The sequence below is a fragment of the Leguminivora glycinivorella genome, chromosome 20 (genome assembly GCF_023078275.1).
Source record: "Leguminivora glycinivorella isolate SPB_JAAS2020 chromosome 20, LegGlyc_1.1, whole genome shotgun sequence".
NCBI classification, from domain to species: Eukaryota; Metazoa; Arthropoda; class Insecta; order Lepidoptera; family Tortricidae; genus Leguminivora; species Leguminivora glycinivorella.
Genome location: NC_062990.1, coordinates 11,817,144 through 11,843,782, shown reverse-complemented (window position 1 = coordinate 11,843,782; position 26,639 = coordinate 11,817,144). Strand labels below are relative to the sequence as shown.

The following is a 26,639-nucleotide window of genomic DNA, read 5'->3' as shown; positions in this document are numbered from 1 at the left end:
TTGTTGGCGACTGTTACGTTAATCTTTCTTTTATGCGGGGGCTTCGCCCCCGAGCCCCTCTTACTTTTGCTCTTAAGGGGGCGCTTGTTTGGAAATTAATGTTTATTTCATCATCAGACTTTTTGTATACGATAGTTTATCTTCCGGCTCCATCATCAGACTTTGAAACCTAATCGTAGTCAAAGTTCATTACAAGACTTTTCTAAGAGTTCAATTAATTATGTTATAACCGACGTCATTTTTTTGACGGCAACATTTGCGAACGCCATTTAAAGATGGCTGCCTTGTTGTTGGCGACTGTTGGGCGCTTGTTTGGAAATTAATGTTTATTTCTTTGTATTATTATGAGTTCAATTAATTATGTTATCGTCATTGTGAAGATAAACGCACGAATTAGTTAATTGGTGAGTGTTGTACAGCATTTATTCGTCTTAACATAATGTAGGATACAGTTATTATAACCGTCCATTAGGGGCAACGTGAGGTTTTCTTGTGCTTTCTTTGTAAGCATCTCTAAATATAAGTTTAAGATTGTGCTCTTTGTTTTTGTTCCGTTTGTTGTATTCAAGACGATAATTTTGTTATGTAAATCAATTATTTACATAAGTTGTGACCTTAAATGCGTATTTGCTACTCATGTTAACAAAAGGACACATTCGCAATTCTTGTCATCTTGCCGATTTCTCGGGAAAGATCTTGTGTTTTTTTATTTATATCCGGTAATGGGTTTATTTTTCATAAAGTGGAATCGTTGTATTTTAAAACGGAGTAGACTGTAGCTCGTGGCAATAAAAAACAGGTGAATGAACTGTATTATGTTTTGTGTCGTCGTAGGTTTGTTTCGTCGAAATACTTTCTAAAGACCATGGCCTGCCAAGTTTACTAGATTTTCTTAATCAATTATTGATGAACGTTTTAGTATATCAATTAACAAAAGTCATTGACCTCTTGGAGTGTTAGCATTAGGTACATTGTTTATTTACTAGTGTATAATGTCCTTGTATTGATAAGAGAGGAATAACAAACCGCTTTTTCTATAACATTTTACTCTTATATGATAATACAGATACTACCCACTGTACTGTACTTACTACTAGACCTACTAACCCACAGAACAAATTATAGTTGTATGTAAAACATTGCTTTAACACTAAAACCGACGACGACGACGACATTCGAAAAACTGCGGGGCACTTCTGGATGAGATTAGCCCAGGACCGGGATAAGTGGCGTACACGAAGGGAGGCCTATGCTCAGCAGTGGGCGATTAATGACTGAAATGATGACGATGATGGATGCCTCCATTGTATATATGCAGTCAATTTGCTACACAAGTGTTAATTTCTAGGTCATGGATTGTGTCACAACCCCAAATAGCAATTTAGCTATTCTAATGTTATAGTGAGAAGACAATTAAAAACGTTTAGCCCCCTTTTTTTCATTTCGATGTCCACGTGCCCTTGTAAAATTAGCTATCAATTTACAAGTGCCAACTACCGAACAACTGTTACGTACCAAAATCGAATACAATAAGCTTATACCACCTTGACACTGGCAAAATAGTCCCACCAATGGGACTGAGGCCATTTAATTTTAAAAATCTAATCTAATCTAAGCAAGACAACAGAAACATGATGTTGAGAATGTGTTTAGGTTACAGTATAAATAAATAAAAGTTACAGAGCCATTCTTTCTTACAAAAACATTGACCCTTGGTATGATCAAAAATGCTTGTGTTGTGGGTACCCCGACTTTACAGACTTACCCTTTTATTTATAAACATTGACAAGCCACTAATAATTTTTTGTCTCTTTTCATCATTCTAATACATCAGAAAGGTACAAACAATTTAGTGACTTATTAACTTAGAATAAGGAGTAATATATAAATACATACTGAAGTCTTGTGCTATGAGCGTTTTACATCTTGGTAAAAACTGTGACAACTTGAAAACAGTGTTTGTCAAGGCAAAAGCATTCTAGTAGCTGCCCTGCTCATTCTTTACTTCAAAATTTGGAAAAAATCTTGTATAGCTAGCAAATATTGTTGCCCTTTTTTTTAACCCCCGACGCAAAAACTATGGGATGTTATAAGTTTGTCGTGTCTGTCGTTCTGTGGCATCTTAGCTCCTGAACGGATGAACCGATTGGGATTAAATTTTTTTTTGTTTGAAAGCTGAATTAGTACGTGTTTAATTAAAATTGGTCCATTATATCTGGTTTTTTTTTTTAAATTTTAATTTTGTGGTTAAGTTATTAGACAAATCACTCATCACATATGTAGAATGAAGCAAATAATTTATTTCAGGTAATTAACCCGGGCGCTGCCCCAACAGTCACCCTCAAGGAGAGCCAATGCCCCGCCTAGCTTAAGCCTACTTTACGATAAGTGCAACGTTAGACAGACAAGATGTGGCCCGCACCGCAGTACTCGCACACTAATCAGCCCAAGGGCAATGAGCATCAGAACCAGCAGAATTTGAAGACGCTGGGGATGACCTCCGCAATATCCATGGCAGGTTTGTACCTTTGTTTTTTTGTTTCTAGCTTCTGTACAGAAATTGTGTATGTAAAATGAATTCCGTCACAATAAAACTTGGTTTAAATACCATTTTATGTAAGAAGAGGAATTAGACAGTCAGAAAAAAGGTAATTCTTAAAAATTATTAAGTAGACATTACACTCAAGCCTCTAAATAACAAGGTGTGATGTAGCTTTAGGCATATTAACCCTTTACTTTGGTCAAAAAATTATCACGAGTTCAAGTCTCTTTGGCGCTCAACAGTTCTAATTATTCTGGCTCAATGGTCATGTTCAAATTTGGGACCCCCAATTTAGGTTAAAGTTGTTAATCATAAATTAACTCACTGTCAGTTTTGTGACGATAATGAAGCATGAAATTTCAATAAAATTATTGATTTAGTGTTAATTACATAAACTTTAAGCGATAATCTACATTCAGAATTTGAAAAAAGTAAATTTTTAGACAGATTTTATGCTTAATTATTGTCTCAAAACTGACAGCGAGTTCATTTTTAGGGTTCCGTAGTCAACTAGGAACCCTTATAGTTTCGCCATGTCTGTCTGTCCGTCCGTCCGTCCGTCCGTCCGTCCGTCCGACCGTCCGTCCGTCCGTCCGTCCGTTCCGTTCCGTCCGCGATTAATTCAGTAACCGTTAGCACAATACAAAGCTTGGTACCAATAATATCAATCACGCCGAAAGTGCAAGAATATGGAAAAAAATGTTTTATTAGGGTTACATGTAAAGTGCTGATATTTTTTTTTTCATTCCAACCCCAATGTGTGATATATTGTTGGATAGGTATTTAAAAATGAATAAGGGTTTTCTAAGATCGTTTTTTGATGATATTAATATTTTCGGAAATAATCGCTCCTAAAGGAAAAAAAGTGCGTCCCCCCCTCTAACTTTTGAACCATATGTTAAAAACTTGAAAAAAATTATAACTTTATAAAGATCTAGGAAAATTTAAACTTGATAGGTTAAGTTTTTGAAAAATGAAAACTACGAACCCTTACGTCCCGCGGCGTCGTATTTGTACACGAACATCGCTCATAACGTTGTAAGAGCCATCAATAATAAGGTCCCTTTACCCAGATAACATAATTATAATGATGTCATCAATTGCTCTGATATAAAATATGAAGACGAAACTTAATTATATCAATTTGTATTATTTTTCTGTAAATTGAAACACACTCAACAATTGAAAGACACAAGTGACGACTGACGCAATAATATTTTGTACATCAAATCTCGTAAAATATTTCATACAGTATTTCTCGATGTTATAGCAGTTGTGTACAAACAATTTCGGATTAAACATAAAAGGGATACAACAATTGACCTCAACCAACTGGTTTGTCCTTAATAAATCGTTTTGTTCGTTGCACATAGCCTTGCATCTGACATTGCAACGCAAGATTCCTTTTATGGGAGGGTGTTATGACCCCATTCAAACGTACATTTTGCGTCCCCTTAACACAGTGTAAGGAGTAAACACAGTAATCTATCTTCAAACATTTAGAAAGCGTCTAAGTCTCACCGCCAGGGACCATCAAAAGTATCAAACAGACATTAGTCGTATACTCTATGCCTTTTCGGTAACAGTCATAGCCAGCTAGCCAGGGACATCGAGAGGCACAGGCCGTAAGGCAGCGTCCCACTTAGGCGTCGCGTGTCTCGCGGCGCGCAACGGACGTCTCCGCCGTCTCCTTCCTATACAAAATGTACTGACGAGACGTTTTTTGAATTACATTCAGGCGGCGTGGCGGAGACGTCCGTTGCGCGCCGCAAGACATGCGTGTTATGAGTGTGGATGGTCCCTAATAGGGGTTATCGCGTATGAATTTGTCACTAGAGGCGCTGTTGTCCCGTGAGGTTCAAAATACTACTACTAGACTATTACTACTGGTTTTGGCGGGCTTCGTGACATAAATTATAATTTCTTTAATTTACCTGTTGTAAAGTGATCTCCTTCGTGAAATTATCACAAATATGGATTATTTGGCGATGAATGTGGTGGTGTGTGCTTTGAAAGCGGAATTAAGAAAAACAGGCGCACAAATATAATGATAAGTTATTTATAGCTCAGAAGTCCAAACTCGGGGTTTGCCAGAGAGCTATGGAGCGCAGCATATTAGGTGTGAAACTAAGGGATCGAATCCGAAACACCACGCTGCGCTCAAAAACTCGGATAATTGATGTAGCTCGAAAAGCGGCCAAGTTAAAGTGGGACTGGGCTGGACATGTCTGCCGTATGCCGAATGACTTGTGGGCCAAGATAGCCACGGAATGGGAGCCCCATGAGTCGAACAGAGGATCCGGCAGACCTCGCCGGCGATGGCGGGATAACTTGGACTCCTTTTTGACAGACTGGCCAGTTTTAGCTCAAGATCGAGAAGAATGGAGGAAGAAGGGGGAGGCCTTTGCCCAGCAGTGGGACACAGTAGGCTCATAATAAATAATAATAATAAATATTTATAATTAAAAATCTAGATATTATTTATAATTAGATTCAAAACTTTGTTTGGGCGCCGATCTTATAAGTCGCCTTTAACTTTGACAGCTATATCTCTGGACCTTACTCGACAGTGGCGCCAACTGGTGAGCAAAAAAAACGATAGTCCCATTGTTCCATGTCATTGCAACTGCAAGATAGCTTACTCGAAATAAAATCTACTCTGGTCATTCGAAAGAATTTCCTTCCTTTTAATAATTAGTTAAACTTGTTAATAAAAATGACAACTGCAGCTTACTCATATTCCTATCCTATTGGGGTCAAGATTGATAAAGTTCTTATCAAACTTGTAGTACATCGGGTTATATAAATTTAAAGCTACATATGTGTTAATATTTTATTAATCACATTTACTTAATACTTATAGAAAAGATTAAACATGTCGCTACGTATTTTTATTGATCGCGCGTTAGCAAAGGTCACCGTATCAAGGTGTAAGGCAAATACCTATTCTTAGTATATCCAGATGTTTTTTTTTTTCAGATACAAATTATTAACTTGGAGACTTTTCTCATTTCATACGTACTACTTTTTTTTTTAAATTATGATTGTGGCCTATTGGTAAATTCCATTTATCGCGAAGTTGGCACTGCGTGATCTCTTGCTACGGTAAAAATGGACTCCGCTAGTCGATTAAAATTGATAAAAAAACCCCCGACATAGCGGACCGATTTTCATGAAACATGAAAACACTCCCGACTAACTCAGCTTTCAAACAAAAAAAAACTAAATCTAAATCGGTTCATCCTTCGGGAGCTACGATGCCACAGACAGACAGACACGTCATACTTATAACACCCCGTCGTTTTTGCGTCGGGGGTTAAAAACGAAACGTGTCCTTTTGAAATACTTGAAATGTACATTGGGGGCTCAGGTAGTCATAACAGACATTGATATCGTAAGAAATTTGCGCGAAACTTTGCCCAAGTGAAAAGAAAGAAACCTTACAAATTCGTTTTTGTATTGCGAAATTGTTCAAAACCTGTACCGTGTTTTTGCAATGCTATTTAGATTTGAATGAATTTGCGCTTTTTACGTAGCGCTTGTACTTTTATATATTCTGTGGTAGCGCGTGTGAAAAGAATCATGTGATTAAGTAACAATTACGCATTATTATTATTATGTAAATGAAACTATTGGTTTAGGCGTAATTTAAGATTAAATATCTGTATTTTTGCTTTAAGTAAACACCAGTTTTTGATCCCTGATCCTGGTATCCTCCTGAGTCTCATAGAAGCTATAAAAAACCTGAGTTTAAAAACGTAATTTTTTCTCATTAAGTAGCTAAAGTTGCAACTAAAGATTCTGGGACTTTATAGAGTATTACTTCACGATTTAGTTTTGTTTCAACACCTAAATTGCCAAGAGTGGCACTGAAACAAGATTAGTTTCACGTGCTCGTTTGCACTGCCTACCCCATTTGTAAATACAGGCACGAGTATAACGTATACTGTATTCTGTACTTTACATTCACAGGTCCAAAACCAATCGACATCGAAAAGACAAACGAGCTGAAAGAAGCTCTAATCCCATTTGGTGTCTTCGAGTCTGATGCTGAGATGGACCATCGCATGGAAGTGCTTGGAGCCCTACATAGGCTTGTGAGGCAGTGGATCAGAGACGAGAGTATGAGGAAAAATATGCCGCCAAATGTAGCTGACACTGTTGGTGGGAATATATACACATTCGGATCTTATAGACTTGGGGTGAGTGTTAAGTATGATCTAGTTCGTTCTTGGCTCTTGCATTCGCGTCGATTGTATATTTGAACCCTGAAGACTTAAACCGCCCTCATCACCGTTTTTGGATATTTTGACATACTACTACCAGTAGTAAGGCCAGTCTTAGCGTCTATTTCAGACGATTTATGGAGCTATGTCCGAGAGACATCGCTTTTCATGCCTAACAGACCTATGCGAGACATATTTTACCACATAGCTGACAAGGGAAGCTCGCATTTTGACATAACGACGTATTTATTATTATTAAACAAATGTGGTCACCCACATGTGACTGCGGATTAGCCTTGAACCATAGAAGCTCATGTCACTGTCATAGACCTTGACCGTATAGCTTATACCTTACTGCGTTTCGCGATCTCGAGTCAACAGCCTCGCGTGGGTTTGCCGCCTCGGGCGAAGCACGTCTAGACAAGCCAATCGTAATTTCCTCATTATTATATACCCCGTCGGTAGCACACAAGCAAGCGAATTGCCTGTGCACATACGCGTTGCCGCTCCTTTAAAATCTCCAGAAAACCTTGGAAAGAGCTTACACCAAAGCTGGAGTTTTCGAAAAAATAAATCTTAAACTGTACAGACCACAGAGTGCAGAGATTCTTGAGTGTGAGGATAGACAACTCAACTCAATACGTCAAATAATTGGACGAAGTTTAGCAAACAGAATTCCTTAAAAAATGCCATTGAAATTAATGAATTTTCATTTCACATAAAGTTCAAATTATATTGACCGATTTTTGAAGATCCTCTTCTTTAAATTAAATTACGTCCAATTCTTCAGATGATACTCCATTTTGTCGTATTTATTTACTCGTTTTAGTTGTTATAATTATTAGGCCACTTGCACCAACGAAAATGGAGGGTTAACCCACCATTTTATATGGAATTTGACAGATGACAGCCCACTAACCTTGAGTTAAGTGGTTGGTGCAAGTGGGCTTTAATGTATGTTATTGTTACATAGGTCCACCACCGCGGCGCTGATATCGACGCGCTGTGTGTGGCGCCGCGACACATTGACCGGACAGACTACTTCCAGTCTTTCTACGAGCTGCTCCGCCAGCAACCACAGGTAAGTAATTACCAAAGAGGTAGTCAACCAATTGGAACCCTAGGCCAGGGGCTCATAGCCCAGGCGATGGATGCTCAATAAATGCCTAGCCGCATCATGTCGTTACATTGAGAAAATTGTTACCACCACCTCCATCCTTTAGAAGAATTATAACATAGTATATTATTTATTAAATTATTATTGAATTCTAATTGTACACTATAACATTGTTTTAATATTTAATTGGTATATTTTAATTGTATTTAAGTTTGATATTGTTCATTAATTATTGTTGTATTATTTGTATATCATCTACTTTAGTAGTTTGTAGGTCAAATATGAAAGCTTAGAATAGGGTACAGCAGGACAAATCTGTACTGGGGGACAAATGTAACGGGTCCATTTTCTCCATATTTACAATGTTTCTATTATTAAATAGAGTGTCCACCGGTTATACATGGCAGGCGTGTTCAGTGGATACAGTCATGTAGAACTCAACATCATCATGTAATAATGGAAAAATGGATTAGTTACAATTGCCCCCTAGTCGAGATTTGCCCTGCTGTACCTTAGTTAGTAAGTGAACGTGCAAAGTGTTCCCAATAGCTCTTGAGCTACAAAGAGAGGGATTTTCATGTAGCATTTAAAAAGTTTGATACGTGTACCTCCATACCACAGTGAACATAGAATGTCACATATTTATTCACGACGACCGGTCTGGCGCAGTCGGTAGTGACCCTGCCTGCTGCGCCGCGGTCCCGGGTTCGAATCCCGGTAAGGGCATTTATTTGTGTGATGAGCACAGATATTTGTTCCTGAGTCATGGATGTTTTCTACGTATATAAGTATTTATATATTATATATATCGTTGTCTGAGTACCCACAACACAAGCCTTCTTGAGCTTACCGTGGGCCTCAGTCAATCTGTGTAAAAATGTCCTATAATATTTATTTATTATTTTTATTTATTTTATTCACAGGTTCGCGATTTGCGCGCAGTAGAGGACGCATTTGTGCCAGTGATCAAAATGAACTTCAACGGTATTGAGATAGATCTGCTATTCGCCCGGCTCGCACTCAAGGAGATACCAGGTAATAGCGTTATAAATAAACGATTTATAAACCAGATTTAGCTAATAATCGTTTGTCATGTTGACTTTTGTGTTTGTGGGAAATCCCGACAAAACAAAACACTTTTTAACTAATCAGTTTAAACTTTTTTATGAATCGGCCACACATGCGCGTTTTGAGAGCGTAGGCGGAGCGTTAGCGGAGCATCAGCGGAGCGCATTGATAGCGGTGCGCCGGGCGAACGCTGGCGTTGCGCCCAGCGGACGCCGGCGTTCGTCCGGCGCACCGCTATCATTGCGCTCCGATAACGCTACGCTATCTAAACGCTTTATGTGTGGCGGAGGCTTAAGGGGGCAATTAGTACAAAAATTGCTCCGTAATTAGTATAACTGTGCATATCGTATTCTTATCTAGCTTAGATTAGAATCACTTGATAAGTTTTATAGTGTAATAAGGAGGAGTGTTAAAGTCTTAATTCTCCAGATTCCTTCGACCTCCGAGACGACATGCTTCTCAAGAACCTGGACCAGAAATGCGTGCGTTCGCTAAACGGGTGTCGCGTCACCGATGAGATACTTCGACTCGTGCCCAATATTGACAACTTCCGGCTGACGCTGCGAGCCATCAAACTCTGGGCCAAACGTGAGTCTCATACAGAAGATATACACTGCCACATATATAATAAAGAGTACTATCGTACAGTATGGCCACTCCCTGCTTCCTGCTGAAAGTGCGCCTAAAGTGCGGAAGAAAAGTGCAAAGTTATACTCGTAAGTATTTTTAATTAAAGTAAATATTGAAAAATTCAGGACTCGAAGCAAACCTGCGACTTACTTGGCAGTCCGCCTGCACCGTAATGCTGTAGGCGTAAATCGGAGTTGTGGATTTTTCCATTTTCCTCTAATATCTAATCCTTCCAAAATTCTTCTTAATTTTTCCTTTAATAGTCTGTAGTCGTAGTGTTATGAAGTGCTGGTGGTCTAGCCGTAAGAGCATGTGACTTTCAATCCGGAGGGGATCGAACTCCCGCTCGTACCAACGAGTTTTTCGGAACTTATGTGCGAAATGTCATTTGATATTTGCCAGTCGCTTTTCGGTGAGGGATAAGGAGGCTTTCCGATAAGGCCTAGGTTACCCTTCGGGTTGGAAGGTCAGATGGCAGTCGCTTTCGTAAAACTCATATCTCAAATCTTGGGATTAGTTGGCAAAGCGGACCTCTAGGCTCCCATGAGCCGCGGCAAATGCCGGGTGCAAAGAGGATGATGATGATGAGCCAAGCGTAAGCCCATTTATTAAGAAAAAAAATTGTCAAAAATCATTCACAAATGTTTCTGCATGATAAAAAATAAGTTTAAGAAATCGTTGCATTCATCTTAATCCTTTTTCCAGGTCACGGCATCTACTCGAACACACTGGGCTACCTCGGCGGTGTCTCCTGGGCGATGCTGGTCGCTCGCACTTGCCAACTCTACCCGAATGCCCTGCCAGCTACCTTGCTGCACAAATTCTTCCTGGTCTTCAGTCAATGGAAGTGGCCACAGCCAGTGCTTCTCAAACAGCCTGATAGTGTGAACCTGGGCTTTCCAGTGTGGGATCCAAGAGTAAGTAGTGATCTTAAGGTTCTAATGTTGTCTAGATAAGAAGGTCATGAACAATCCACCCCATGGTCTACTCCTGTGCCTTCTAAAGTGGGATCCATGACTAGGTATAAGTAGCTTTAACTTGCCAACTCTACCCGAATGCCCTGCCTCCTGCCTCCTACCTTGCTGCATAAATTCTTCCTGGTCTTCAGTCAATGGAAATGGCCACAGCAAGTGCTTCTGAAACAGTCTGTCTGAAATGGGCTGGGCGGTGTGGGATCCAAGTGTAAGTTTTCGTACCCCTGATGCCATCATAAATTACACGCTATGTCATCAGCTACACAGAATTGCTTCAGCTCAGTCCTTCATAACCTAAGACCACAAGTTCCCAAGGCCGGATTAAGTCTGGAATTTTCATTATACACGACTGTTGCCGTTGAAAACCCAACCATCGGATATTTTAGGGTTTGCTTTCCCAGGCTGATCCGAGCGTGTAACTAGTTAGGCGTACTTACTTAGACAGTACCTTAATTGAAACAGGCCTGATATTACCTACTCAAAGGCCTTTAATAATTCCGCCGTTTAGTTATTTTTGTAAACAAATGTAGTTTCGAATAGTACGTATCACGATAAAATATCAATTCTGTGACAGCGGTCGAATCAGTACGTAGATATGCGACGAATAACTCTCACGCGTGTGTCACCGCTCGCCCGTGAGGCCCTACTGATTCGCCCCTCGCGAGGGGTACTTACAGTTCGATGCCTACACGTGCGAGTGGGACAGGCCTGTGCGAATGCACAAACGTTCACGATAATATCTCTCTCGTAGCTATCTATCTTTATCACTCTTGCGTATTGGCGCGACAGAGAGTTTCGTCGCAGAATTGCCATTCGTAATGGGCCAGTTGTAACCATTTGGCTACAGTATACATTAAAGGGTTAAGACGTGAAAAAATGTAATAAAATGTTTTTTCTCAAACATGCAATGAAATATTGTCTTTACGTTACTTAAAATGGGCTGGGAAGTATCGCTTTTTGGGCGCAACAACTCGAGAGGACTGTAAAGGGATTTCATATTATTTTTTAGGCCTAGGCCTGCAAAGTAACTTTTTTTTATAAAATATTGTCCTTTAGAGCATTTTTTTTTATTTCATTGTATGTTTGAGAAAAGCACTATACATGCCTCGGCGTGAAAACGGATTCCCGGCCTCGTATCCCTATACGGCCTCGCTCGCACGCTCGCTCGGACGTATATACCCACTTGGCCGGAAATCCTCATTTTCCCGGCCTCTGATGTAATGTACTATTGTCGAACAGGTAAACGTGTCAGACCGGTTCCACCTGATGCCGATCATCACCCCCGCCTACCCGCAACAGAACTCCACCTTCAACGTGTCCGCCTCCACAAGGACAGTCATCATGGAGGAATTCAGAGTCGGTATGTAAAGAAAAATGGCGGGGCGACCTTGATGCATTTCACAGCACCTTCATGTCTCAAATCGCGATAAGTGGAGTAAAGAAGGGGAAATCTTTGCCCAGCAGTGGGACACATATTAGGTTATTAAATAAATAAATATTACAGGACTTCTTACACAGATTGACTGAGTCCCACGGTAAGCTCAAGAAGGCTTGTGTTGTGGGTACTCAGACAACGATATATATGATATACAAATACTTACATACATAGAAAACATCCTTGACTCAGGAACAAATATCTGTATTCATCACACAAATAAATGCTCTTACCGGTATTCGAACCCGGGACCGCGGCTTAGCAGGCAGGGTCACTACGCGCTAGGCCAGACTACTACAAATGCTGCTAAAATACTGTAAATGCACTAGAATGTTTAAATACAGGTGATTTCAGATAACGCGCTAAAAAAAAATCTTAATTTTAAATTGGATATTCCCACCACGGTCTACTGCTTATTATTTTATTTAATATTAGCAACTCTTGGAACTGATGCATGTAAATCATCGCACTTGTGTTTATTTTGAAGTAAAAATTCGCAACATGTCCGAAAGTGCAAACTAAGTCCACTAATTAACTTTGGGTGTTTATTAAAAGGAAAAATACTCCATTAAACATTAAAGCCTGGCCAGAAATATATGACTACTAGCTTTTCCCGCGGCTTCGCACGCATTAAATTCAAAAATTGCGGAATCTTCCATACAAACTTCCACCCCACATTTTAGGAAAGTGGGGGGTTAGAAAGAGACAAAAAGTAGTCTACGTCACTCTCCATCCCTTCAACTATCTCCACTCAAAAAATCACGTCAATTCGTTGCTCCGTTTTGCCGTGAAAGATGGACAAACAAACAGACACACACACTTTCCCATTTATAATATTAGTATAGATTGTCAGGAGGCGCTGTTATTCTGATGTATGGGGTGACAGTTCAGTTTAGTATGAAGAAAATAGTTGTAATGAAATTCCTCAACATGGCGGTAATCATATATTTCGGATCAGCTTTTATTGACATGTCTAGTGGACCCCAAACAAGGCTGAGCCTGTATCTTGGCGGGCAAATATCGTCACTACTTTTAAAAAATCTCGTATCTCACGCTGTTCCTCAAAGTTAAAACGCAGTAAGTCTATATGCATTTCATACATACTTACTACAATTTTCTTTTCATTGACGAAAATACAAGTTTTTTAAAAGTAGTGACGATATGTGAGGCCGATTGCATACAAGCATCAACCGAACGAAAATACGTTATTGTGCCTGAGCTGTAAGTTTACATTTTTGACACATTTGTTTTGAACTATGTTGCAATGTGGCTAAGACGTATCGTTCGCCAAATCTAGCGATTATTTGGTTGGAATTGGTTGAATCGATTAGGCCCTATGTACAGTCAACCAATTGGAACCCTAGGCCACTCTACAACCATGTCAAAATGACAAGCAGTAAGAGATTTCTTACAATCTGATTTATAACGTCACTATGACATTGGCCTAGGGTTCCAATTGGTTGACTGTACAAGGAGGCGATTTTTATCAACTTACTACATTTACGATTTCTATCAACTTACTGAAATGTCAGTTGAATCGAAATTACAGACTCTGCCACAGCACTAGTTTAAAATAAAAATGAATGATAAATGAAATAATAAGTAAATCCTGCGTGATAAATGAATATCGTAAAATATTCACTAACGAAGATCCGCGAAAATGTAACATGTATTCAATAGGCTACTAGACTCGTATCGAATTTAGCACATCAAGTTATTGTTTTCTGTAGTATTTGACTTAAGAAATCAATATTTATAGCTTGCGGGGATTAAAAGTGCGTGATGACTGCGTATTTTTAATTAAAGATGTGTGTATGTTTTTTTTAAATTATGAACTCCGAAAACGGTGTTGGCCATTGGAGTGACGTCACATAATTCAAATCAACTATGTAAATTAGAGGTACTAATCCAATCTCCATAGAAGCAACCTGTATTGTATTAAAATTCATAGTCGTTGCTCGGCTGTGACAGTGGCAAATATTTTTTCTAAATAGACTGACGTCATGTCATAGATATTCTATAGATTAATATCGCTGATGTTGTTTTTGCCTGATCACGTAAAAGTAAACTTTAAATTATTTTTTTGCGGGTTTTTAAGTCGTAATAAAATATGGTACTATTTTTTTTCGTTTAATTAGACAGTAATTAATAATATAAGACATACTTTGAAAAAGGGTCAAGTAGCCTATTATATTTTAAAGTAAGCAATATATTATTTTTAAGTACTTTATTTTTTTAAATATTATTATGTTGCGCCAGTTTACGTTTTGTGGACGCTGTCATGTGTCAAAAATGTGAACTTACAGCTCCGGGACAATATTGTTATTTTATTAACGAAATCTTTTCAGGCCTCTCAATAACAGACGAGATAATGCTCTCAAAATGCGGCTGGGAGCGCCTGTTCGAAGCGCCCAACTTCTTCTCGCGCTACAAACACTTTATAGTGCTCCTCGCTTCTTCTGTCAACAAGGACGACCAGCTCCAGTGGTGTGGCTTGGTGGAAAGCCGGATCAGGCATCTCATCAGTGAGTTTGTTTGTATTTTGAAATTTCCTATGCAGCTAAAAAATTTAAAGTCGATTTGTTTTTTTTTAACTATAAAACTTTCGTGAGACTCAAATATTTTAAGCGTGGTTACTCACTTTTTAATTAAGTCGAAATAACGCTCGACATGTTTCGATCCATTTCCGAGGATCTTTTTCAAAGAGTAATAACCCCGCCTTCACTCGTTGAATGCGCGGCTCGTACCTACATATATACTGCGGGCGAAATCATTCAACAAGTCCAGTTTTTTATTGTTGAACAGGGGTCTATTCGTGAAGTGCGCGAAGGGATGGCTCTGATCAACAAGAATACACAATCTTATGGGCATCTCAAACATAAATGTTAACGGCGGCCGTTACATTTATCATAGTCTTGTCATTCTGTTGAAGACTAGGTGGGTAGTTAACAGCCCCGCGCGCCAGATCGCTCTCATACATTTAAATATATTAAAATAGCTAAATGGCTCAAAAAGCGCTCGAAAACGCCATTCGCGAACTTAAACAAACAGTGACGACCATGTGTAATAAAATAAGTGCACTAGAATCTAAGATAATCGAACAAAGTGAGTTAATTAAAAAGCAAAGTGATGTGGTAAAAAATGCAAAACCAATTTCGGACGGTATCACAACTTCGAATCGCAAGTCCATGACCAGTTTCGTGCCCGCGGTCCAAGCAGCGCCGCAGCGCCCGATACGTCAAGCGCGGTTGAAAGCCGCCGCTAATCTTGCGGCTGGCGCAGCGAAGCGGTCAAGCGCTAAGGGCGCTAACGGATCGAGCACACTAGACAGCACGGAAACTCCCGAGGTGAGCCGATCGGAGACCATCGCAAACACCAAGATGTCAACACCGCGCGCAAACTCACCTACAACTAATATTACGTTAGAAACTGATCATTTAAAAACACCGAACACTGGATCAGTAATAGTGAATGACGATTCAACTATCCTCACGAATGCCGAAAACAATACCTACCAGACGGTGACGTACAAAAGAGGCCGAATGCATCTGAGGCCCAAGCGTATCGCAGTCACCGGAACCGGCCCAGTAGACAGCGAATTACACACGGCAGAGCGCGTCAAGAAAATCCATGCATGCTTTTTTAGGAGTGACACATCGCAGGATGCTATTCAAACGTATATAGCAAAGAAGACCGGCTACGCTAGCTGCCTAGTAGAGAAACTCCACCTTAAACACCAGCATTACGCATCGTTTTCCATTACCGTCCCATGTAGTAAATTTGACGAACTGATGTCCCCTGATACATGGCCACAAGGAACTGTCGTTAGTGAATGGTTTCGAGCCAGCGCCGGGCGCGCCGGGCGCGCTCCCCGCCGCCGCGCCCGCGCCGCCAGCGCCGAGCGCCCCGCCGCCGCCGGCCACAACAACACCGAGCGAATCTCGCCGCGACACACAGCCACCACAAACCATAGCACTCACGGTTTGTCACCAAAATATTAGAGGTTTAAATTGTAAAACAAAACAATTAGAATATTTGCTAAGTGACGATCTGAAATGTGACATATTAATTATTACTGAACATTTTTTAAGAGAATATGAAATTAAGTCTGTAACTTTAACTAATTTTGATTTACTATCGTATTACTGTAGAACAACCATAGAGCGCGGAGGAAGTTGCATTTATGCAAAACCCCATATTAAAGCTATAGACCGACCCGACTACTGCGGGCTGTCTTGCGAGCAGATATTCGACGTATGTGCAATACACTTACTCGACGAGAACCTTTTGTTAGTAGGAATATACCACTCAAATTTAACAAGCCACTCTGACTACCTTAAACTGTTCGATACCCTGCTTACCAAAATAAATGATGAAAAACTAAGCGCTGTTATTATGGGCGATATCAACATTGACCTCCTCGGTAACAATAGTAGCAAGAAACGTCTCCGTGATACCCTCTCTGCGCACCATTTTCAACAACACATAAAGGAAGTTACTAGGAAAGACGGCGATAGCGCAACACTGCTGGACCACGCGTACTCTAACATCCGAGACGCCCGTGTGTCCGCGTCGTGCGTTATCACTAACCTCAGCGACCATATGGCGCAGCGCCTAGTCGTCTCGCGATCGACCCCACAGCCGCGATCCCTCAAGGTTAAAAAACGGGTCTTTAGCCACAGAAATAAAAACTCATTTTTAGCAGCGCTAGAAAGCATAGACTGGGACAGCCTAGCCGCGAAACACCATGGCGAATGTGAGCAATTTGCATCAAAAATTATTACAATAATTACAAACTTAATAGATACTCACATGCCATATAGAACTGTCACAATAAATCACAACAAAAACCCGTGGATAGACTCTGAACTTGTTAACTTGAAATTACTACTTTTCGACGTAATTGCCGTATCTAAAACGCACCCTGATAATACTCACCTAAACACAGTTTCGACCAAATTACTTAACACCTATAACCGTAAATTGCAAACAAAACGCACAGCATACTTTAATTCCACAATACATAACAGTTTTAACAAAAGCAAAGCCATGTGGCGTGCCATTAACTGTGAGCTGGCTAGAGCACCTCGCGAGCGTGTTGACTTCACAGACCTCCTCGTCGACGACGACGGGAACCCATTCGGGTCCAAGCAACAACTCGTCGATGCGTTGAACGGGGCGTTCATATCTGCGGGCGCCGCGTGCGGCGCACCTGCCGCCGATCGTGCGCGGTGCCTAACGTCTATACACTGCCACACGTCACATAGCGATAGCTCACTGAGACTTTCTTCTTTCACACCGAGCGAGGTTAATACAATCATATCGTCATCTATAGCGGCAAAAAACAGTACTGACATATACGGTATATCCGCAAATTTATTAAAACACGCCAGTCCTGTATTGTGCTTCATACTTTCCCAACTATTTAATAATTGTATGCGTTCAGGAATATACCCGAACCAGCTAAAGAAAGTTAAGGTCTGTCCGTTATATAAAGGCAAAGGAAGCAAAACAGACCCAAAATCGTACCGTCCCATTGCGTTAGTACCGGCCCTCAGCAAGTGCCTCGAGGTGGGCTTAAACAAGAGGTTACTGTCATTTTGGTTGACTAGGAACGTACTTTCGGACAGCCAATACGCCTACCGCCAGGGCCGTTCGACCACCGACCTAATAAGGGAGGTGACACACTGTGCACTACGCGCCCGCGAGGCGGGACGACATGTGGCTATAGTTTGTTGTGACCTCTCACGCGCCTTCGACACTGCCGACCACGGGCTCGTGGCAGATAAGCTTGAGCACTATGGGATCCGTGGTCCAGCACTTAAGCTGTTGCTCTCGTTTATGACCGGCAGAGCACAAGTGGTTGTCGGAGGATGTGGCAGTGTCACATCGTCAGAGCGCCAAAACCTATTGGGAGTCCCGCAGGGGTCATGTCTCTCAAACACCCTGTTCAGCATCCTGCTTAACGACTTGCCGCTGGCAATAAAAGGCGCGGATACGTACATGTACGCCGACGACGTCACGGCAGTTGTAAGTACGCCCACGAAAAATGAACTAGGCGCCGCGGTGAACTGCGTAGTACTACAACTTAACCAGTGGTTTAAAGCGAACGGCCTAGCCCTTAACAAAACCAAGACCTGCTTCATGGCAGTGAAACTTAACGGCCACCCGAGCGAAAGCCTACGCGTGAGTGTAGACGATTCCCCCATAGAGCAGGTGTCCAGCACCCGCTTGCTTGGGTTCCTCCTCGACACCGCCTTCACATGGGAGCAACACATAGACGAGCTATGCAGCCGGTTAGGTAAGGCGTGCTTCGCTCTGCGCCGCCTGGCGCGAACAGCTGGCCGGGCCGCGGTGCGGGAGTGCTACTTCGCGACGGTCCACTCACTGCTAACCTACGGTACGGAGCTGTGGGCTCGGGCTGCCGACTGGTACCGTGTTTTTTCCTTACAGAAGCTAGCTCTTCGTAGTATGGCCGGTAAACCTAATGACGCCCCCGCTCGCGATCTCTTTGTGGAATACAAAATCATGCCCCTACCGTGTATATTTATACAACAGGTATCTGTATTCACATACGTCAACCGCCTACAATTCAAATGCAGAGGTATTAATACTAATTACCCATTACGCAGTAATAAACACGCGGATAGACTAGTAGCGGAGCACCACAGGTTGGCGAAGTCGGCAAAATCGGTCTATTGTCTCGGGCCATCAGTATTCAACCGCCTACCGGAATGTATCAGAAATGCAACTTCTGCCGCCAGTTTTAAAACGAAATTAAACAAGTGGCTCCTTAATAACATGTTTTACGAATATAAAGAGTTCTTTGATATGCCACTTACCTTATAATGCTAAGTGATGTAATATCGCCCATTATTTTACATGTAGTGGGTAGTACTTGATGGATGTGCAATTACATATAAACTAATTATTTAGATATGTGTATATTATGTAAACTGTAAAAGTTTAGTTCAACTAAACTCCTGTACGTATTAAGCTGACTTGTAACCATTGTTATAAATAAATATTTCATTTCATTTCATTTCATTTCATTAGGATATCCGTGTGGATGATTTCCGTTTCGATTAAACAGTAAGAAGTTATTCAGGTTATCATAATTCCTGAATTTAATACTCCCAATGGCACTTGACAATGGTCCAGTTTTGGTCTCACTTGATATTCGACAGTTCTTTGTCATCATACTTCTATGGTCTGACCTTCTTTACTCATAGTCACTTGACTTTTTTACTCATAGTCACAGGTGTTTCTACGAGTATACTTTTGCTACTTACGATTAGTGGTAAACGTATGAACCAATAAACATTGATCGTCTAAACTAGCCAAATGTGAAGGCCAGACACACAGTCCTTATGAGACGCTTAACTGTATCACAGTATAATAAAGAGTACTATCGTACAGTATGGCCACTCCCGCTCCCCTCTGAATGTGCCGCCCACCACAGAATATATATAATAGTACAAGTACAGAAGGCTCACTCCTTCGATGTTCACAAAATGCCGCCATTCTAAATTCTTACCTACATTAACAAACGGACCGCACCCCAGCAGCCGACATTGAATTCTATTTCGGCGCGAGAAGGTCGTCACCACTGAATGGGCCGCGAAACTAGTAGCGCGGCGATAGATTCGTGGAGTGAGCCGCCTCTGCGCCCACCCCCTCTCGGTTACCTTACAGTTACCGTCTGTCAAAAACGCGAACAGTCTGTCATATTTCACTTATACAATCAAAGTACGCGTTCACCTACACGAGCTTAGACTGTGTGCTGGGAACGCGCCTCTTTCATATATTTGATCGCCAGTGTCCGAGGTGTGCCCGTATTGACCTAACCTAGCGAATGGCTTTATTTTCTTTTCATCACATCCGCACTTTAAATGTGCTATTGCACGCAGGCGGAGCCTGAGTTATAGAAAAATCGTTCTCCCAAGGGAATAATGAAATTTCTTGTAACGTACTTAACTTTTTTAGATCTATTTACATATTTTTTACATTGTGAGTGTGATGAAAAACATTGTGTGTAACTCGGGGAGTATAAATATTACTAACTCGAGTCTTTAAATCGCTCTCATTAGTAATACAACTTCCTCCCCTTGTTGCACAATGTACTATTATCTGCTAACTAAAAAAATATTGTTGTTACAGCAACACTAGAAAGAAACCAACATATAACCATCGCGCACGTCAACCCAGAGTGTTACAATTCAGTGCCGCTGAATATCAACAACGGGCAGCCACTCGCCCTGCCACCAGGTAATCCATTATTTATACACCGTGGTTCGTCATCAGGAAAAATTCGAAAAAAAATATTTTTTTTCCTTTCCATACATAATAAATGAAATAATTAGTGTGAGATGACCTTAATCTTAACATTAAAGTCAGTGTCAAGGGTCTGACGGCACATGTCAAAACAAATACCATAAGGAAGTGACAAGGGATTCCACACACGCACACGTGTTCAGTAATTAATTTTTTTTTAATAATTCGATATTCGCAAGAGTTAGGACGCTAGTTTCTTAGAGAAATTAATTGTATTTGACCTAAAGAAGTTAACGGAATTCAGTAAAAACAGGGTGTATACTGTATTTATATGGCCAAATGAAATAAAAACAAAAAAATATCTTGTTAAATTTGAAATTTAATTTGTCTTTAAGTTTAAACTGTTAATATATAGAGTTGCCATATATAAAATTGTATCCGCCATAAATTCTATGTAAAGTTCTTTGAAAGTGAAGTATCATTGATTAATTAATGTTTTGATTTCAGGTGCTCCAGTCCCAGATCCTGGTAATGAAGTTAAAAAGAATGAAAATGTAAGTAATGAACATAAAAATTACTTCGAAATTTTCTTGATTTCTCATACTGGTAACCTGTTAGATTAGAACCTTTTTTCTCTTCAACTCTCATTTATTAACCCCCGACGCAAAAACGACGGGGTGTTATAAATTTGACGTGTCTGTCTGTCTGTGTGTGTGTCTGTCTGTGGCATCGTAGCTCCCGAACGGATGAACCGATTTAGATTTAGTTTTTTTTTGTCTGAAAGCTGAGTTAGTCGGGAGTGTTCTACTATAACGCGGTCGGGGGTTTTTTCAAAATTTTAATTTTGTGGTTAGGTTATATATAACTCTTTCATCAAGGGGCTGTTGCAGCGGAAGTTTCCAACGGACGAACTACAATCCATACACATTATTAAGACCGTCTATATCGGCCCCAATTAGTATTAAATTTAAACATAATTAGCAAATAACTATACATTTGTAATATTTGCAGGGTGAAATAATAGCTAATCACTGTTCAATGTGGTTCATCGGTCTAGTCTTCGAGAAGACCAACCTAAACGTAGACCTGACGTACGACATATCCACGTTCACGAAGAGTGTGCATTACCAAGCAGAAAACACCAATATGCTGAGAGAAGGGATGGCTATAGAGGTGAGTTGTACTTACTTACTAAAGTCTATTTCTGTGAGAGGATAATCCTAAACGTAGACCTGACATACGACATACCCACGTTCACGAAGAGTGTGCGAAGTGCGTGTGTGAAGCGGAGTACACCAATATGCTGAGAGAAGGGATGGCTGTTCAGGTGAGTGCCCTTTGAAATAATGAAATTAATAAGACTGCTGACGGTAAATGGCGACGTTTTCTTACACATTTCGTTTGTCGCGACATCTAGTGTCATAGCTTCATATCTTCTGTTTGAGAAGACAACCTAAACGTAGACCTGACATATGACATACACAAAGAGAGTGCATTACCAAACGGAGAACACCAATATGCTGAGAGAAGGGATGGCTATTGGGGTCAGTTGTACTTCTTTACTAAAATTCGACTTAAGACAGTAAAGTCTGTCTTCTGTGAAAGGATGGTTCTAAGTTGCAGGTTACGGTGATCGCTTTCCATCAGGCGGACCGTATGCTTGTTTGCCACCGACGTATTAAAAAAAAAGAGGATTTTGCACGTATTTCTGTCTATTTGACGTTCGAAAGAAGATCAGCATGTAATGCAACAAAGGGAGAGATCTCTTTGTTGCATTAGATGCTGATCTTCGCTCTTGAAGTTGTAAAACATATTAATAACCGAATATTTTCAGGTCCGGCACGTTCGACGTAAGCAACTACACCAATACCTCTCAGCGTCACTATTGGTCAAGCGTGAGCGGACAGCGTCAGGAACCAAGCGTAAGCCGGACGCCCAGCCCGTCAAACCCGCACCTAAGAAGACTAAGCGATTGTCAGAGAGCAGTGTAAGTTTTACGATATTATTGATAGTTATTTATTTGAGTAGGGAGAATATATGAAACAAAATTGGCATAAAAACATAATACGTAAAAATAATTAGTAATAAATACATAAATTTAATTATAATAAGTAGGACGCCGTTTTGTGAAAACTGTGTCTCTAACGGACTTTCAGTTTCTGATCGGTGGTGGGAAGTCGTTCCAACATTTCGTGGTGGCATATCTTAAGAGGGCTTTCGTGTTAAAAATAGTGAAATCGCAACCGAGCGCTCGATCATACCGTGTGTGGTATCAAATTAAAGGGCTTTGCGAGTAGTTTATAAATATATATCACATTATAGGACTTTTTCTACTTGGTCTAACAAAATATGAGAAAATGTCCAAAAGTGGTAATAATTGTACCGGAGAAGGCTCGTTTTCAAAAAATTGGCAAAAATCAATAATAGCAATTTATAATCACTAAGGCATAACAGCAATTTAAGTAAACGTTGCAGATTAATTTAGTACAAAACTTACTTCTATGTGATGTAGATTTTCAAAGAAATTGTCACTTAATTTTAGGTAATTTCTGAAAAAAATTGAATTCGCCTTAGGCTAGTTTACTCTTTTTCAAAAACTTAAAATAAAAATCTAGTCTGAAATGATTGTGGTACAGGATATACGAATTATAAATTTACCCGTTTTAATATTCAAAATTGTCCAAATTTTACAAATAAGATCGACTGATTCAGCTCTATACGTGCGTTTTTCTAAACGTGCATTAGAGAAAAATTCATAATTAATTTAGTGAGTTAGATCTTAAGCTACTTTGAAAAACGGAAGTATCGTGTCGGGTATTTGTCGAGTTTGAGAGCACTATGTAGAAGACTTATATTGACAGGGATTTCCGTGATTACCTTTTTGTTTTTTGTCGAGCTCCCAATATTTCGACGCGATCGCGTGCGTCACGATCGCGGGTTTTCCGTGATATTCCGGTCAACATGAGTCTAATGAAAATAACCGCGAATCATTCAAAACTCGAGTTTTGAGATTACAAATAGAAGTTTTTTCCATAGAAAAATGATTAACATATGTTATCGTTCGACAGACGGACGAAGTGAGCATCCTATCGTACAACGACGACTCGAACTCGTCCAACGTGTACGAACTCAACCTCAACAACGCACCCGCCGCCGCGCCCGCGCCCGCCGCCGCCTCCGCGCCCGCCGCCGCTACAGCCGCGGAGCCCGCCGCGGGCGCGGCCGGGCCCAGCATCGCCTGCACGTAGCAGTACGAGGAGTGGCGCCGCCGCTTCATCTACGGCACGCACCCCGCGCCGCGCCCGCGCCCGCGCCGGCCCCGCGTCACCAGTGCGAGGGCTCCGCTGTGAAGTGTAGTGAAGTGTACAGTGCAGTGCTGACTGGGATATGGACCTACTGTAGTGATCGACACTAGGGAACTACCGTTACTATACATGACCGCTTACACTCTACATGACCTGAGTTCTTACGCGGCTTACGATGCGTGCCACCTAAAGAGTAACTCGCAGATGTTTATGTGACCGCACTCTTAGATATCTGCTCGAATGACAGTTCCTCAGTCGTCCTATATGCGACGTTTGACATAAAGATGTGGTGTTATTCTATTTTAATGGTCTAACGCGACACACTACTGTAATCCGCTCCGAGATACGACTTTGACCACCTTCCTAAGTCTAATAATCACAAAGTTGATTATAAATCACGTAAGTATCAAATTTTCAAAAATATACTTTACGCATCCTTCATAAATCTTATGATATGGATATACAATGATTAATAACACATACTGTATAATTCTGGGTTGTGTTGAACTTATAGTGATTGATGACAAACAAATAATTTCATACGTGTCTTTCTTTCCTACCCACTTGCCGATAATGTTCTTGTTTTTTGATGAAAAAGGGTATAACTCAAATTGTAAAGAGTAACAGTATAATTATGTGTTCATACTTACACTCTACATCTCAAACATTCTCTTTCACAAAAAAAAACTGATTAAAATTATTTTTTTTTATTAAATTTTAATTTGAACATTTATATCTAAAGTTCACACAACCCAAGTTAGCATTAATCAATGACTAGACTTTCGTATAAAATCTTGAGTGACTTGTGATGATAGTAATAAGGATCTTTTTGGCGTGATTTTGACGTTGGCTACGTTTGATGGTAAGTTACTTGAATTTTTTACTAAACTACTGTTTATAAGTGGATTAACTTTTTCTTGTCACTCATTGAGTACATGGCTTTGGTCCGCTATAAAACTTATAAATCCTTGATTTAGGCATATTAAATATAAGTATAACAGGCATGCAATTTTGTGCTAGTCGAAGCCATTTCTATATTAGACCATTCTAGAATTTTTACTTCTAAAAACCATCCCCTTAGTCCATGGCACAGAAAAAGTATAAGAAAAAGTTGATCTACTTATGTGTAACAATAAGAAGTAAAGCTTATTTTAATGATCTTATGGTAATATCTTATTCCAATATTACAAGATGAAATAAAACTTGAATTATAATGTTGTTACTTATAAAACCGTAACTGTGAAATAATACTGATTTGAGTGCATTAAAGCACTAATGTGTACTAATTTTGTCAAAATATTGTCATGATGAGAAGTCCATCTTCACTTATGCAGTTAATGATACTATTAACAGTTTCGTTTTTTATTTAGTGAAAATGTTTAAGTATTATAAAAAATATAGCTGTTACAAGCGGTAACAGGTTAACACGTTCGCTGCGGTATTGGGTCAAAAAACCACAAAGTATGGTTTAATCTTATACTTTTAACGAGCAATTCTTGTATATTTATTTATTTATTTATTTATTTATTTATATATATATTTATTTACACTGACGATTCGCTCTAACGATTTCGCGAAATTTGTTATGTGGGGGTTTTTGGGGGTGAAAAATGGGTCGGAAAACGCGAAAAACCACAAAGTATGGTACTATTTATTTAGATGGCGACACAGGTCAAGGCTAAAACGAATAGAAAATACACTATTTGAGTTTTTGTGGCGAAATGCGCGCCATCTCGTGTGGAGTAGTTGTGTTGTTAAGGCTGAGAATTCTTTCGCTCGATGTAGGTACTATTCATTTTTGAACTAGATGGCGACACATGTCAAGGATACGAAACAGAACCGAGCGAAGCTCGGTTGCCCAGATATTTAGGTATTTAATTGCCACAGTGAACGTTTATACAACCCATTGACCGTCAAAGACGTCATATTCGCGTCGCACTGAATACGTGTAGCGATAAAAGGGTTGATAATATATGTGAAGATGGATTTATCATTATAGACCACAAGGATTTGTTGCACAGGCGATATATATTTTTTTAAAGCGGCAACATTTCATGGGAGATCTAAAAAAAAGACTCCCAAAAGATTTACCCGATAATTATTAATATTATTATAGGTAAGTGTGCAAGGAACTAGAATTTATTTGAAGATGACGATTAGATATTAGGGATATCAATGTCAATATCCCCAGCATTTTGTAATTGAGGCAATCACTACCTATGCACACCACTGGATTTAAAGTAGTTTTGAATATTATGTATTAGAGTTTAAAGAATTTTTATCGAAATGCGAGAAAATTGAAAAAAAAAAGTCTAGAAAATAATGATTTAATTTGGTAAATGTGAATCGAAGGTCCATTTGTTTTTAGATTTTATCATACACTAATAATACATAGACCGAATTGCCAGTGCTTTTCGTGATGGGAAAGTCATACCGGAACTATATTTTTCCTTCCGCGTGTATAAATCTAAATTTTTTTTTCCGTGATACTAGTGACACCTAGTGTCAAGTAGCGGAACTGATAAATCGCTACTCGACTCTAGATGTCGACCACGGGTATGCCTAGGGAATAAGCTATAGTATTATTAGTCTATGGTATTTTATTTATTTGCAGGTCGCCGGCTTGGGCGCGAGTCTGGTAAGTTGTGTGGTGACATTGAAAGACACTGTGAGACCATTTGCAAGGAAATGCGAGGTATTTCTGGAACTGTATGAACTTTAGTAATATAGCGAGGGAACAGTGGATCAGTGGAAAGTCGGTACAGTACAGTGGCTCAAGCTATATACGCGTTACCTGGCTATTTTTTACAGCGCCAATGTTCCTTCCTTGACCCCATTTCTGATAAGAGCTTACCTTACGTTATGTGTTGTGAACCTTCTATAACGCCTCATTTAGATTACGTTACTGTTTTCCAACATACTTTTATACCTTCTACGTATGTTAAATAATATAGGTATATGATAAATATGAAGCGCTGGTAGCCTAGCTTTAGTACGTGCGACTTTCGTTCCGGAGGTCGCGGGTTCGAACCCCGGCTCGTACCAATGAGTTTTTCGGAATTTATGTG

General features: G+C 40.0%; 1 protein-coding gene across 2 annotated transcripts; it reads left to right on the top strand.

Moving 5' to 3' along the window:
• The first annotated feature begins 276 nt into the window (after nucleotides 1-276).
• LOC125237070 (poly(A) polymerase type 3) lies at nucleotides 277-26,639 on the top strand. Of its 2 annotated transcripts, XR_007178281.1 has the most exons (15): nucleotides 277-404; nucleotides 2,308-2,518; nucleotides 6,515-6,744; nucleotides 7,742-7,849; nucleotides 8,809-8,920; nucleotides 9,383-9,541; nucleotides 10,289-10,500; nucleotides 11,797-11,917; nucleotides 14,341-14,517; nucleotides 20,153-20,260; nucleotides 20,774-20,820; nucleotides 21,278-21,439; nucleotides 22,101-22,253; nucleotides 23,335-23,970; nucleotides 26,186-26,639. XR_007178281.1 is itself a non-coding variant. In XM_048144012.1 (14 exons), the coding sequence occupies exons 2-14, from the start codon at nucleotides 2,410-2,412 to the stop codon at nucleotides 23,512-23,514; spliced, it is 1,878 nt and encodes a 625-aa protein (XP_047999969.1). In that variant the 5' UTR covers nucleotides 277-404; nucleotides 2,308-2,409; the 3' UTR covers nucleotides 23,515-24,161. The 2 variants fall into 2 exon arrangements, 1 of the variants encoding a protein (XP_047999969.1); XM_048144012.1 differs by lacking the exon at nucleotides 26,186-26,639 and having other exon boundaries at nucleotides 23,335-24,161.